A 16,513-nucleotide genomic window follows, 5' to 3' on the forward strand; every position below is an offset into this window, starting at 1 on the left:
GAGGGATCGCCTCCCAGACCTGGACTAAAGCATCTGCCAACTCCTGGACAGTCTGTGGTGCAACGTGGCGCTGGTGGATGGAGCGAGACATGATGTCCCAGATGTGCTCAATTGGATTCAGGTCTGGGGAACGGGCGGGCCAGTCCATAGCATCAATGCCTTCATCTTGCAGGAACTGCTGACATACTCCAGCCACATGAGGTCTAGCATTGTCTTGCATTAGGAGGAACCCAGGGCCAACCGCACCAGCATATGGTCTCACAAGGGGTCTGAGGATCTAATCTCGGTACCTAATGGCAGTCAGGCTACCTCTGGCGAGCACATGGAGGGCTGTGCGGCCCCCCCAAAGAAATGCCACCCCACACCATTACTGACCCACTGCCAAACCGGTCATGCTGGAGGATGTTGCAGGCAGCAGAACGTTCTCCCTGGCGTCTCCAGACTCTGTCACGTCTGTCACATGTGCTCAATGTGAACGTGCTTTCATCTGTGAAGAGCACAGGGTGCCAGTGGCGAGGTTGCCAATCTTGGTGTTCTCTGGCAAATGCCAAACGTCCTGCACGGTGTCGGGCTGTCAGCACAACCCCCACCTGTGGACGTCGGGCCCTCATACCACCCTCATGGAGTCTGTTTCTGACCGTTTGAGCAGACACATGCACATTTGTGGCCTGCTGGAGGTCATTTTGCAGGGCTCTGGCAGTGCTCCTCTTGTTCCTTCTGGCACGAAGGCTGAGGTAGTGGTCCTGATGCTGGGTTGTTGCCCTCCTACGGTCTCCTCCACATCTCCTGGTGTACTGGCCTGTCTCCTGGTAGTGCCTCCATGCTCTGGACACCACACTGACAGACACAGCAAACCTTCTTGCCACAGCTCGCATTGATGTGCCATCCTGGATGAGCTGCACTACCTGAGCCACTTGTGTGGGTTGCAGACTCTGCCTCATGCTGCCACTAGAGTGACAGCACCGCCAGCATTCAAAGGTCACCCAAACATCAGCCAGAAAGCATAGGGACTGCGAAGTGGTCTGTGGTCACCACCTGCAGAACCACTCGTTTATTGAGGGTGTCTTGTTACTTGCCTATGATTTCCACCTGTTGTCTACTCCATTTGTGCAACAGCATGTGAACTTGATTGTCAATCGGTGTGGCTTCCTAGGTGGACAGTTTGATTTCACAGAAGTGTGATTGACTTGGCGTGACATTGTGTTGTTTAAGTGTTCCCTTTATTGTTTTGAGCAGTGTACATGCATGTGAAATTTCAGTTCTAGGCAATGACCTTATTGGCATATTTTTAAATTGCATGTATATATGAATATTGGAAAGAGGATTTTCCTCTTCTCTGCAGGCATTAGGAGTGGAGTAGAATATTCTTTCTATGACATATCTTCAGAATAGATTGAGTTCTGTTGATAAAAATTGCAGAAGAATGCTATAAATCAAGAACTGAAATGTGCTACAATGAAAGCTATATTTGGAAACATTACTGTGGACAAATAATTCACCCATGAGTAGCTAGTGTGTTTCTAAGGCATTAAGCTGTATCTCTATTCCTGATTTGAAATGTGTTACTTGAAACTTGTTATGTTAGTTAATATACTTGCAGTGTGACCTACTTTCATAGTCTAGCCATGAACCAAGAACTCCTTCCAAATAATGCTCCAGTTTACTATAGTGAATTCTTAAAAAGCATAGTTGTGGAGGGGAGACACAATAATTATTTGCATGGCAGAGATTCTAAGAAAACTGGAGGAGATGCAGGGAAATGGAAGGTGTTGTTTGTAAGGGTGTTTGAAATTGTGGGGAAAAAAACCTCTTCTTCACTCTACCTGATTTTATTCTATTTTTGTAATGTGTTCCCCTTTTGGTTATATTGTAGCTAGAAATATATTACTTGCATTTCTTCATCTCATTTCTCAAATGTGTGCCCAATATGTGCTGAAGTTGAGAAATCCAGTGGGAATTCTGGGGAAACAAATAGACTTTGGGATTTTTCTGTCTTGTGTTTTTTAGTGACCTTATTCATTTTTGAGTGTTTATAGTTTGGCATTGTTGTGGGCTCTTGATCACCCCAACTGTTTGGAAAGCAACAATTGGGATTTACCTGCTACACTGTTATGCACCTTCTGTATGGCATATAGATATGTTGTTCCATTTTCTAAGAGAAAGAACCTGGCTGATGTATCCAATTTATATTAGAATTGTATTGATCTTTCCAAGATCGGATTAATGAATATTTGGGGAAGGGGTTGTTACCTTATTCCTGGCCTGGGTCAAATTTCACATGATTCTGTTGAAAACACCTAAACAGACTGGCTAGGCACCCCATTTTTGACAATGTATCTCAAAACATACTGCTTGACTGCTAGACATAATATACAACATTTACAACATGAACACTTTATTCCTTTCAGCCTGCATTGTTGCAGAATATGAAAGAGTTGAAGGTAGAGATGTGTACAGTAGTAACAGTTGTATTTTAGAAACCTTTGTGCTCTAGCAGTGAAGATGACAGTACATTCAAAGTAGATGTGGACATCATGTTAAACCTCCTCATTTTTCACTGTGACTATTGCTGCTTCTTCCTTATTGATCTGTCTTTGATTATCTTTGTCCAGTTACCACTATTCAGCAATCATCTCGCTCATTGTTTTAAACCCCCCTTAACTTACTTCATTGGCTCTCTGTCTGCTTCTGAATCAAGCACTAGTGCCTCTTTCTTACTTTTAAAATGCTTCATAATTTTACCCCTCCCTACCACTCATGCCTACTATCTCTCTACACCAGTGGTTCTCACACATTTAGCACTGGGACCCACTTTTTAGAATGAAAATCTGTCAGGACCCACCAGAGGTGATACCATGACCAGAAGTGACATCATCAAGCAGGAAAATTTGTAACAATCCTAGGCTGCAATCCTACCCACACTTACCCAGTAGTAAGTCCCATTTACTATGATTGTTAAAAGAATATACATAAAAGCTTGTTAAAAGTACAGGTCTGTAACATTTCCCCAAATGCAGTCACATACCATGGGAGCACCAAGTCTAATATATTAAAAATAAAATATTGAAATGAATGGAAACCCACCTGAAATTGGCTCGCGACCCACAGTTTGAGAAACATTGCTCTACGCTCCTGCCCTTTTCTGTTTTGGGTCCACCACCCTCTTTCTTTTGAAGGTCTCATCTCCTTTGGATGACTCTAGGTTTTCTTCCCCCCATGCTGTTCCTTGCACTGGAACATCTGCAGGATGCTTCTTTCTTACTTCATTTGCTTTTTCTTGATTCCATCTCAGTGTTTAGCCACATCTTAGACCTCTTCCCTACTGTAATTAAGTAACTACTGTAACTGAAACTGAAACAATTGCATATGCTTCCCTTGTTGTGCCCCATCACCATTCCCACGTCTGTTGTCTCCCTAGTGTCAGTATCTAAACTGTAAACCCTTTGGGGCAAGGGCCTTTTTTCTCTGCATAAAGCACCAGGCACATTGGTGCTATATAAAAGCAGATTAAAGGCTTAGGCCTGCTGTTAGTCTTGGGCAGAGAATTGTAAGGCTCTGCTGCCCTTAATTTGCAATGAATGTTGGCTACATCAGGCAAAACAATGATGCCCCAAAGGCATTATAAAGCAAGCTGAACTGTAATTGTATGGGTGTTGTCTCTTAGCTCTTTAGGCTTTGTTTCCCCTTGGACGCTTTTAAAATATTTGAATTAACTCAGCAATATGGAAGAAAAGTGGCAGTATTGGAAAATGTCTCGACACATACATTTTCCTATTTACATCTGATCGTTTTTGCTTATTGTTGCTGAGAATCCTACATACTTAAATACAGTACATTACTTTGATATGACCAGTTGCTAGAAGCAGACATGGATTCAAGCACGAGCCTGTTGGATCCCAAAGACCGCTTTGAACAAACCCAACTGATTAGTAGCATGTAATGTCATCTTATACTGCAATGTGACCATGATACTATAGTGATTTTATTTGATATACACAAGTGTATAGACAATTATTTTTTGTTACAGAATTTAATTTTTTTTACTCTTTCTACAGCAGGAACTCATTATACGATGACAAATGGAGGGAGTATTAACAGTTCAACACACTTATTGGACCTCTTGGATGAACCCATTCCTGGGGTGGGAACATATGATGACTTCCACACTATTGATTGGGTGCGAGAGAAATGCAAAGACAGAGAGAGACACAGACGGGTACTTAAAATTGCTTTATGATATTGTTTTGTGGTGGTTTTTATATAATTGATGCAACTTTCTGTAGAGGTGTTTGAGTAACATAGAATTATAGCCTTAGACTTACTGAATACAATGGGCTTACTTCTGAGTAAAATAAATAATGCTGTTTTGAAACACCTCTTGGTGTTAGAGAGACCAATAGTGAGTGGGAGTTATGTCTGTTAGCTGCAAAATATAGCATTTTGTTAGTGCGCTGTTGAGTCATATACTCATACAATTCACTGTGGGCAGTGGTTTCCAAACTATGCACTGCACTGCCTTAGGGGCACTGGCAGGATGTTCCTGGTCCCCCTCCTACCAGCTCTTCCAGGCGCTGCTATCTTGGAGCTTGCAATTTCTCATGCGATTTTGGAGCTCCCATCTTGGATCTTGTGAAATTTTTCAAGATTCATGATGGTGGTGCCCAACTGAGCGAGGAAGAGGAAGCTGTGGGGGTTGCGTTACCCTGGTAATTTTGGAAGCCACTGTTGTAGGGTATTGGTTGGTATTTGTATTTTTAAAAACAATTTCTTGTTTAACATAGCATAAACTAATACAGTGATTATTTAAGCCAGACTTTGAATGATATAGAATGAAACCATCTCATTTGGAAGTATGTTATGGACTCTATTTTGTGGCCTGCTTACAATTTGCTGTGGGTCTGTTCATGAAAATAGTTTTCTGACCATGCATGGTCTTTTGACCATGCAAAGCAGGAGCTCTTGCCCCCCTCTGAAACGAGACTTTCGTACAAGTATGAGGGAAGATGTATCCTAGAAAGTGATAAGACCATAGAGAATCTGGGTAGGTCTAGTCTTCTTATATACTGATTTTTTAAGCTACAGATTAGACTCAACACTGACAGCCTCTGCAATTAAGAAGGACCCTGCCAATCCCTAGAGAAGGGGAAAAAAATCCCTTTACAATCCCTGTTCTAAAAGCCGCTGTTCTAGGGAGTCAGAGTCCCTTGTCCAGAGACTATTAGAACTGCTGTTTTGCAACTCGCTCTGAGAAAAGTGACCCCATCTCCTTGCCCTGGTTTGCTGAACAATGGAATGTGGAAGTAATTAAGCACCAGCCATGAGCCAGAGCAAAGGGAGGAAATCACTTTTCTCGGAGTAAGCTGCAAAATAGCAGTTCTAATTGACTGAATTGTGTTTTGTTTTTAAATTGTTAACTGTTCTATTTAACACTGTGTTTTTGGTATCTGTGGGAAGTTCCAGAACCAAAGCCCAGCAGATACCGAGGTCCCACCTGTATTCAGGTTGGTCTCAGGCGGAAAGTCCGGAATCAGGGAAAGAGATTGTTGTCGTCATTCCAGCAGTCAGGCACAAGTAGACAACCTGGAAAGGGTTTATCATTGAATCAAAAGGTGCAAGGATTTAGTGTCTCTCATAGTTCAGTTAGGAGAACACTTATTTTGCTTATAGTTTCTTTATTAAGTAAAGATGTATAATATTCAAGTTATGATTTTTTCCCCACAGATCAATAGCAAGAAGAAAGAATCGGCCTGGGAGATGTCAAAGAGTTTATATGATGCATGGTCAGGATGGCTAGTTGTAACACTAACTGGCTTAGCATCAGGTAAGGACAACTTCGAAGAGCCCATGTTGTATTTATAGAGCTGATGAAGTTCTAGAGTTTAAAGTCGATATACTATAATAATATGTCGGTATGTTTAATGTAAAAGAAACTTCAGGAGAGAGATGATGATGGTTTCTCTGCCTCGCATTTACACAGTTTAGGGCACAATCCTAACCCACGCTGGAACAGGCAAGCCAGGAGGCTTGTGCTGCATCCAGCGCTGGATTGCAGCGAGCAGCGGCTCAGCCACGGGCAAGGGGAAGCTCTTCCCCTTACCCATGGGTAAGGGCTGCGCGCCCCTAGGGGTCTCCTCGGACCTGCTCCATCTCCGGAGGTGGCGCAAGTCTGAGAGGAGTGGAGCGGCTTGAAGCTGCTCCACTTGCCCCGGGAATGGGGGTTGGAATCCGGCATAACTGCCGGGTTATAATAACCAGCTCCCTGTGCGCGCCCCCCTGCTGAATAAATCCTCCAATTTTCTTTAACCCTCAGATTACCCCTCAGGATTCTTTTTCTTTCTTACTTTCCATTTTTTCTCCTGTAATATCTTTAATAATTTATCTCTATAACAAAATCTGATAAATCCACACTTTCTTATATAGGGTGTGTTAATTCTTCCAGTTAACTGGGATATATTTTCTCCTTCTTGTTCCAACAAATTTTGTGATTTGTGCACTCCTGTTACTCTGTCCATCTTACCTTTCTTAATCTCCATCAGCACCTCTTTTTCATCCTGTTGATCATCCTGTTGATTTTCCTCCTTGTCCGCTTTTTCACTCCCTTTTTTATCTTCTGCTTGTTTCTTCACATCTTCCAATTGTTCCTTACAATCTGTTGGGAAAGGGTCTCCAGACTGGCTTGAATCTGCAAGGACCAGTTCAGCTGTTGTTGCTCCATAACAAGCAATCTCTCCATATTAATCAAGATTTTCTGTGTCCACATTTCTGGAACAGAGTTCATTTTGCAATTTCTCTCTAGTCCATTAGATGTCCACAACATATTATTCTCCTCACTTCCACCACGTCATTACTACTCCGCCATCTGCATTCCTTACATACTTCTTGCAGATAACAGTCCAGTGCAGTTAACGTAGAGAAAAACAAAACGAAAGAAAACAGTCTCACCGTCTCTAGTGCAGAGAAAACAAAGCTCTTTCAAATCTAATGAGAATTATATTTATATCCAATTATGTCCAAGAATAATTCTGGATTTTAGTTCACACCCAAGTTATAGTTGTAATTATAATCCACCACCAATTTATTCCATGACAGAGAAAAAGAGCACTTTCAAACTCCTTAAAAAGTCTTTCATTAACACCTTCAATATATCCAGGACTTTTAGCCAAATCAGTCAGTCAGAGCCGGGGACAATATTAACACTTGCTTATCTTAAATTTCCAGCTTAAACTTTACACTTCAAGCTTTTTTTTTTCTTCTGAAAGTCAGGCTTTCAGTTTCCCTGCAGACCTGCAGTATTTGGGGGAAAACAAACTGTCTCCCAGGAGCTCCTGGGGGACTTGTCTTTCCTCCACTGTTGGCTCCTCCTCCTCCACCTGTTCTATGAAGTTTTCATGAACTTTCTTAGAACAGTATTGCATGTTACAAGTAGAATATTGCAAATAAAACTGGCAGTGCTGGTTTTTCTGCTTTTGTTTCCTTGTTAAGTAAAATATTAACATGCCTGCAATAAAATACATAATTCTTCTACCTGCAGAACAAGTCAGACTGGTTGTAAATTTTTTTTGACCTAAGAAGCTGAAAAACTGTGTGTTGTATTTTATAAAGACTTCAGACTTACTTTCTTCTGGCTGTTCAAGGAATTTTAGTATAGTCTACAACAGTATTTCTCAGAGTGTGCTCCTAGGAGTCCTGGGGTTCTCTGAGACCTCTTAAGGAACTCCACAAGGATACCATAAATGTCTGCCATCTGCTCAGCACTGCTCCACTTTGCACATGTACTGGCGCTCTGGGGCTCCCTGAGGCTTGATCTTTGGAGTGTAAAGGACTCTGGAGTCCAAACAGTTTGAGAACTGCTGGTATATAGTGTAAAGCTTTGCTGGACTCCACACCACACGCTACATATATTTGTAGAGTTGTGCATGTGAAACATTCTCTGATATTTAACAAGAGTATGTGATACTTGATTTTGTGGAGTTCAAGTATATGTATTAGAGCCTGCTACATTCAGATGCTGGATCTGTCATATCAACACAATCTTGTAATGCTTTTCATTTCTCTCTGCCTGTGTGAGAGAAATGATATTGTTTCTGAATGAAAAAGTACAGTAGCCTACCTCATATCCGCGGAGGATATGTTCCCACGGCCACCTTGAATACTAGAAACTGTGGGTGTGAGCGGACCCTATACTCATCATGGCACAGCAAGGAATTCTGGGGCTTAACGCTAACAAGCAACAGTTCACAAATTCCTCCTATTGCACAAATGACTTAGCTGTTTTTGTTTGTAATCCTCCTGTGCTGTCTGCTTGCTGTTAACGTTGCATTGATCGAAACCCTCCAACCCACTTCCTGTTACTGTTGCACAGGGCAAACACTAACAGGAAGTTGGTTGGAGGGCTGCAGTCAGTTTGATGCTGGTTTAACTGATATCATGATCTGTAGACTTGGACTTTACCCTGTTCTGACCAATCCAAGAAGAAATGTACTGAATGTGCAACGCCACAGATTGCTCAGCTTTTAAAATTATATGTAGCTATGAGGGTTCTGGGGGGGGGGGACAAACTACGGTGGGAGTAGATCCACAGATTCAGATTTATTAGATCCAATCCAATTAAACTGTCTAAATTTTTTGGTGTCATTTTACAGCCCAATCCTGAACTGCGTGTTGTGCTGGGACTGCTGCGGCATCCTGCGCACAACGCAGCTGGCAGCGGCTCCTTGGGGGAAGGTGACTTTTATCGCCTTCCCTCAGGTAAGGCAAGCAGCCCCGCAATGGTGTAACTCAATTATGCGGCATCCCTTGGGCTGCCATAGAATCAGGAGCCTCCATATCAGACCGGTAGCCCAATACGAAGGCTTTGGATGCAGAGGACCAGAGCTCCTCCAGTCCCACCTCCCTCCTGCCCTGCTCCCTCCCCCTTGGCATGCCTCTTCCCTACCCTCCCTGACTCCACCTGCCCCAGAACACCTCCTTCCCGCCTCCCTCCACGCCCCCACTAACCTCTCTGCCACCCATGGTTTGGGTGACTGCGGAGCAGCCAAACAATGGGGTTAGAGGGAGGGATAGTTAACCTGGTCAAGGTGGCTGCCATTGATAGCCAAGGACAGACAGTGAATGGAGTGACATAATACTCTTGTTTCTGTGGATGAGCAGATCCACAGAAAAGGAATATGCGGTTAGCAAGAATTGACTATTAATTGAGGTAAATAGTGAACTATGGGTTAGATCATGGGTTACCAGACTGCAGCCCATGGGTGAGATCCAGCACTCCGGAATAATTATTCTGGGTGCTGTGCGGCAGGGGCAAATCTGTCTTCTGTCCATGCCGCAGTCTTCTGTCTTTGCACCCGATCTTCACACAGCCTTGTGCCAGGCAGTCGCTTCCCCGAAGAAATTGGGGCAATGGATAGTGGAAGCAGCTGCCTGACATGAGACAGTGTAAATATCAGGTGTGAAGACGGGAGGCTGTGGCATGGAATAAGACTTTGCCACCTCCGCACCACACCTAGAAGGATAATTGTGGCTTGCGCTGTGGACCGGTTTGGAGTCCCTTGGCTTAGATCCAAAGGATTATATTGTTAATGTTCACAGGGCTTTCCTGCACTGCCGTCATACTCCAAGTCCTTGTGCCCCTAAAGTAAATGCTACTTAGGATTCCAGATCCTATGGCAGGGCTTTTCAAACTGGGGCGTCGTGATGCCCCAGCCTGTGGGCCCTGGCCTCGGCCCCCTTAAGGGACGGGGGCAGCCTGGAGACAGGGAGGAGGCAGCAGTGCCAGGGGGCTGCAGGGGCTTGGGTGCACTTACCCAAGCTTCCTGCAGCCTCCCAGGGGTGCGGGGAGCCCTGCACGACCTTCTGCAGGGCTCCCTGCAGCAGTGAAAGTAAAAGCAGAGAGATCGTGCTCTGCCTCCGCTAAAGCAGAAGGTGACGCAGAAGATCGCACAGGGCTCCCCTGCACCCATGTGCACCCAAGCCCCTGCAGCCCCCCTGAGCGGCGTGATGTTGGGGAACGCGCTGCTGCCTTCCCCCTGCCCCCGCTGCCTCCCCCCGCCCCCTCAAGCACTTAGTGGCTCTCAAACTGTCTTGTGGAATGCAATGCCTTGCAGCATGGGGGCTATAAACCAAGAGCTTTCCATTAATGCATGGGGATGTTTGTGAGGTCTAAACCTGTTTAGGTTCTTGTCTGAATGTTTTTCTGAGCCGTTGGGGGTTTCCTGTGTGTTGCTATATATATCTGCATACACTTAACCTGAAAGTGTGTGCATTGACAGCGTTTATGACTTGTTTCGGAGGCAAAGATGTTGTGGATTGGGAAGCAAGGTTCTGCTTCTAGAACTGTGTGTGTTGGGGGAAGTATTCTGAAATTTTCATCCTGTATATGCTATTTGGCCTGGGAAAACAGTTCTCATTTATTTCAACCTTGATCTGGATTGGGACCATTGCAGGAGAGATGCTAAAGCCCCCAACACTCCCATGTTCCCAATCTGGATCCTCTCTTCATCCCCAACCTGGTATTTACAGAAAAAGAAACAATCATGACGGCACGGATGTGATAGTCCATATACCTTGTTTCTTATAACTGAGAAGTGATTACAAACCACACCTCATTCATTATTTCAATGAATATTTCGACTCTTTTTAGTGGCATACTTGTCAGTAATGTAAGGGCATTTCTTAGAAAAACATTTCTGAATTAATTGCACCATTAATGGGATTTTGATAGAAGTGGTTTGACTTGGGCAACAGTAATATTTTATCAAAAAAACTACTTCTTGGAAGACAACAAATTTTTGAATGCATTATGTTTTCTTTATCCTCTGTGAGAATTGATTATTTTGTTTATGTATAGTTTCTCAAAGTGCAAGCCTGTCACTATTTATACAACAGGTGCATTGGCTGGGTTGATAGATATTGCTGCAGATTGGATGACTGATTTAAAGGAAGGTATTTGCCTCGGTGCCCTTTGGTTTAACCACGAACAGTGTTGCTGGCTATCAAATGAGGCAACGTTTGAAGAGCGAGACAAATGTCCACAATGGAAAACATGGGCAGAACTAATACTTGGTCAAGCAGAAGTAAGTATAGCTCTAACATTCAAGTCGGTGTTCTGCTGACCTATTCATCTGTGAAATAGGGGTACTGTTTAGTCGTCTCAACTAATTATTAGCAGCATTGTTATAATTGACAACAAAGGACATACATAAAATACCACTGGTGTGACATGTTTGTGGGCTGCCCATTTTCCTAGTAATGTGGTTGTAACTAAAAGTGAAATGGCCGGAAGTACTGCGTTTTAAGCGGATGTAAAAAGACTTGCTTGGCCTGATCCAGCTCTTGTGTACACAAAGAGAAGGAGCTCCCTTAGCCCTTGGAGAATTGTGCTGTCATTTAAATCAGTGTGGTAGCTGATATCAGTGCTAGAACCAGCGCCATCATGTTCAGAAACTTTACCTGTGGCATTGCAAATGGTTGTTGGTATCCAAAGACACCCTTACCTATGTGGCAGTTTTCCCTTCTAGTAGCTGTGGCACAATAGAGCAAGAGTCTACAATGCTGGTGTAGTTTTGCATCCAGGGGAAATAACTAGGCCCAGTAAAGGCATTTTGGGAGCATTCTAAAGGATTGACTTGCAAATGATCTATTTTGTTACTCCATATAGAAGTGGTTCTCAAACTTTGAGCTGTGGTGCCTTAGGGTACCATAGCACACACTACAGGGTGTCCCAAGTGGCCCTTCCTACCAGCTTTCTTGGGTGCCACCATCTTGAATAGCATGAGTTCTCTTAAGTCTTGGCTACTGCCGTCTTGAATCTCATGAAATTTCCTGTGATCCAAGATAGGGGCAGTGGCACCTGGCTGAGCCAGGAGGAAGATGCTGTGGGGGTGTTGTGACCCTGGTAAGTTTGGTGAGCACTGCCATAGAGAGTTAAAAAAGAATAGTCGGTCAGTGACTCACCCCCATCCAGCATGCTGTAATTGTTGCACCTAAACAAAACATAGCCTATCTTGTCAAAATATTAATCTGCAATTAAATACCAATGGTTTAAGATAACCAAAACTTGTTCATTCTGTTTGTTTTCTTTTAGGGTCCAGGATCCTACATAATGAACTACATAACATATATTTTCTGGGCCTTGAGCTTTGCTTTCCTAGCAGTTTCTCTGGTGAAGGTGTTTGCACCTTATGCTTGCGGCTCTGGAATTCCAGAGGTAGGTTTGTCATATTTTTATTCTTAACCATGTTTTAAGAAAAGTTAATGAAGACAAATGATGTGACATATAACTTATATGTTTTATAAACAACAAAAACACAAAACAAAACTGTTAAAGCCAGTGAGATTAACCAGGAAATTAGTTGTATCCACAAGTTTAATTAGTCATTAAAAGTCCAACTGAAAACAGTGGGACTTAGTGATGACTAACTAAGGCTGCAATCCTAACTACACTTTCCTGAGAGTAAGCCCCATTGAACAAAATAGGACTTACTTCTGTGTAGACCTGGTTAGGATTGTGCCCTAAATGGGATTCAACTCTGTGTGTCCTGAGGATTGCAGTTCAGGATACACTTCTGACTTCAGATGAAGTTTCTTAACCAATTGCATTAAATTTTTAACCCTGTAGACTACTATCCCAATAAAGTTCATCTTTCTTTTATTGTTTTAGATCAAAACTATCCTGAGTGGCTTCATCATTAGAGGATACTTGGGCAAATGGACCTTGATGATAAAAACAGTCACTTTAGTCTTGGCTGTAGCCTCAGGTTTGAGTTTAGGAAAAGAGGGTCCTCTTGTACATGTTGCCTGCTGCTGTGGAAACATCTTTTCCTACCTCTTTCCGAAGTATAGCACAAATGAAGCAAAAAAAAGGGAGGTGCGTGTGTCTTAAAATTATAAATGCTATACTTGCATAATTACTGTGATGAAAGGGGGCAATAGCAAATGTTTGTTACAAACATGTTTGCATTTTAATAATTCAATTCAGGTCAAATATTTTGGAAATAGAGGAGAAAAAATGAATGTTTTATAGAAAGAGTTAGTAAGCTATTGAGAAGTAATTTTAAAAGGTGTCACTTTAGAAGCACTTGTGTATTCAAGAGATTTTTACCCACTCAAAACATTTATTTAAGTCTAGGATTTGCTGTGCTGTATTAGCAGTGACTTATTGGCATTTTGAACCAAGAATGCATTCCTATGTGCTGCAATGGCAGGAAAGTTTCTGGCTCTGGACCCCCTCATCCCTGCCCTATAATGTAGAAACTGTTGCTCTAGTTCTGAGAAATAGATCCTGTTCTACCCAGTTTTTATATACCACACAAGAGGTTTTTATAGATGTTGAGAGAGTGCAGAATCCCAGCAGCTGTGGGTATGACCTTTACATTTAATGCTGCTAACATAGTAGCTCTGGCAAAATTGTGCAGTAATGAGTGTTAAAGAAATTCTCAAGGGCAAGTGGGGCATAGCTTGATAGAATTGTATGTGTATTTCAAGGAACAATGTTACAGCATAAGGTTAAATGTCAGCTCCCAGAGTCAGTTTCCTTTTTTGGGCTACACTCTAAACCAGGAGTCTACAAAACCAGGCCCAGGGGCCAGATGCGGCCTGCGGTGAACCTCTGTCCGACCCACAGCCAGTCTCTTTTCCCTCGAAAGCCTCTGGCCCATTCAACTGAACCTGACTGGAGTTGTGTTTTGGTTGCATCTGAAGGGTGTTCTGAGAGCTGGAGAGGTTGAATGAATGAGCGCATTCATTCATTTATTCGCTCATTTAAGTTCCATCCCTACTTTATTTAAATTTTATATTTACATTTTTTTTCGACCCTCAACACTGTGCCAGATATTTGATGTGGCCCTCTTGCCCAAAAATTTGGACATCCCTGCTCTAAAGCAATGATTCTTAACCTTTTTCATCTCACTGCACACTGACAAGGTGCTAAAATTGTCAAGGCACATCATCAGTTTTTTTGACAATTGTAAAGACACATCAGCAGGAGGCTAACATTCCCCAATGGCCCTACTAAAAATGACCAAACTTCCGCAACACACCTGTGGACCATTCATGGCACACTGAAAATCTCTACTCTAGAGGAAATGCTTTTCTCCTCCCATTTGTTCAGATAATAGAACTTTTTCATATCTTTATTCTTACATATTTTCTTATAAAACACTTTTTTTTTTTTTTTTTTTTTTGCTGGATCACTCCTTTGGGAGCAGACTTTTGGCCTTACAGGTGCACCTGGGTTGGCAAGAACCCTACAAATGTTGTTTGGTCTCTATAGTATTTTTCTTTAACAGCCTGGGAGGTGGGTGTGCTACAACAGAGCAAAACAAACAAGCCTAGTGGCTCACTGCAAAGGACCCAGCAATGGGGATGCTAGATCTAGGGATTCTTGGGGGTGGGAGGTGGTGGTTAAAGCTGTCTGTGGAGCTCTGAGATTTCAAGATAAGTCCACACAATAGAGTACTGCTATATAGGTGTACTGTAAATACATTTTTCATATCTCACAACATGTTCACTATCAATAATAGTGATATTGTAGCAGTACAAAATGTCTTAAAGTACAGACTTGTTCTGCTCCCTCATTTAAGGTTTGAATTGTTTGAATTTTATGATTGACTTTGAATGCAACAGTTTTTGAACAGTTGTTCAGTTCTGGTCATCCTGCTGTCTTAGAGAAAGCACCTCTCCCTCACTGTCTCCTAATGTTATAAATATTTCTCCTAACCCCAGTAGGCATGAAGGATTACTTTAGCTGCTGTTTATCGGGCTTTTTGTGGATAAGCTATACCAATGAGTTGTTTCTATTAACTATTTCCCACTGTCTTAAAGCTGTATAATCCTTCCTGCAGGTATTATCAGCAGCTTCAGCAGCTGGAGTATCAGTAGCCTTTGGGGCTCCCATTGGTGGAGTTCTTTTCAGCCTGGAAGAGGTATGTATAAACAGTTCTGAAAGTGCATGTGTTTTCATTATTACTCTATTGGTAACTCTAGATTTGTGTGGTCTTATTTTACCTGTTCTTGAAATAGTGTGATTGAAAAATTAATATTGGAAGTGCAGTTTGTGTGAGCTCATTTTTAAAATAATGCAGTGAGGATATGTCTGAGGATCAAATAAACAGCTTTCTCTGAAGCCTGAAAAATGGCTTGATTGCTGTTATTTGCATTGGGGTTCAGGGGGAGACTCCATAAAATGAGTCAGAGGGAAAAGGTGAACTTCTGACTGATACTATAATGGGGTAGGGCGGCGACTTTCAGCACGCCCCTGGAAGGGTTTGTTACAGACACAGCTTCTGATCAGCTTTTGATCCAGCAAAAGAGAAAAGTCAACAAGCCTTGTGCACAAGTTTGGTGCTGGGAGGGTGAGTCAGACTTTTTGTGTGCCTTGTTCTTAACCCCCAAGAATAAGGTATGTCCTCCACTTCTCCTCAAAGCTGTGAACTATCCCACTCTTTTACTTGAGTACTAGAGGGATTTGACTCCATGCTCGGGATTCCCTATAACTCTTATCTCTTGTGAGTTTTTTCCCCCCATCCTCATCTGGCAGGCAAGAATAGATTCTGTCTGCTTGTCTCTGATTAGAAAACCTAAAATTCTTAAACTGCTGGGAGCTTCTTCCTCAATCTTCTCTCTGTGTAGAGCTCCATTGTTGCTATCATCAGTACAGCTCAGCTGTTGCTCCTGGTGTTTGATGTAAATATGCATTCTAGGTACTTAAAGCAAATTCATATGTTCAAATTGATGGAAAAATATATGACAGAATTCAGGCTGAATCTGACATATGGTGAACTAGCTATGTAATTGTGGTTCATTTGTTTATTGTGATATACTAAGCTGTTTTCCTGGTGTGATGAACTGAGTCTTTGGCTACAACTCAGCATGCTTTCTACATGTTGCAAAGCTATTAAAATTGCTTTGTTCTTTGCCGTGTTTGTCTTCCACCATACCACTTCCCATCGTCCACCTGTTCAAAGTACCATCAGAAGTAACTGGTGATGACATCATTGCCAGTGAGTTTTGGGTTGGGAGGCCAGATATAACACAACAAACACCAGTAAGAGGCTCAGGGTGGACAAGAGGCTTTTTCGAGCATGGAAGAGCATACTCTGGAGCCTCTTGCCACTGTTTGTTTTGTTTTCCTGATCTCGCTTCCAGGCGGCAGGTGTCTAGGGTCCTGCAAGTACCACCAGACATCACCTCATGTACCACTGGTGGTCCCCGTGCCCTTGGTTGAGAAACACTGTTCTATGCCAAACAAAACCTATTTAATTGTGGGAATTGATCCCAAGTCATAAAAACATGTCTGTGAATATTGCCCTGCCTGTTAAAATATTGCTCTATTTTAACATAAATCTTTTTTCTTTATTTTTGCTTAGCTGTTTCATTGTGACTTTGGAAATATCTACTTGGGATATTGCATCCTGATACTTTCAGAATGTAAACTAGTATTTGGCATTATCTATTAACTATTGACAATATCATTTTTTTGCTTGCTTGTATATGCATTTGAAATGAGAGCAAGTTT

At 42.5% G+C, this 16,513-nt stretch overlaps 1 protein-coding gene across 5 annotated transcripts in view; it reads left to right on the forward strand.

The window, feature by feature from the left end:
- CLCN3 (chloride voltage-gated channel 3) overlaps nt 1-16,513 on the forward strand; it is a 77,654-nt gene that overhangs the window by 40,701 nt on the left and 20,440 nt on the right. For 3 of the 5 annotated variants that reach the window (XM_066632797.1, XM_066632800.1, XM_066632798.1), the window contains 6 exons: nt 4,056-4,216; nt 5,722-5,821; nt 10,885-11,072; nt 12,083-12,205; nt 12,659-12,865; nt 14,841-14,921. In XM_066632797.1, coding sequence (XP_066488894.1) covers nt 4,056-4,216; nt 5,722-5,821; nt 10,885-11,072; nt 12,083-12,205; nt 12,659-12,865; nt 14,841-14,921 — 860 coding nt within the window. The remainder of the gene's footprint in view (nt 1-4,055; nt 4,217-5,721; nt 5,822-10,884; nt 11,073-12,082; nt 12,206-12,658; nt 12,866-14,840; nt 14,922-16,513) is intronic. The other 2 variants (XM_066632799.1, XM_066632801.1) reach the window with 1 other exon arrangement.

Source organism: Tiliqua scincoides, chromosome 6 (assembly GCF_035046505.1).
Source record: "Tiliqua scincoides isolate rTilSci1 chromosome 6, rTilSci1.hap2, whole genome shotgun sequence".
Classification (NCBI taxonomy): domain Eukaryota; kingdom Metazoa; phylum Chordata; class Lepidosauria; order Squamata; family Scincidae; genus Tiliqua; species Tiliqua scincoides.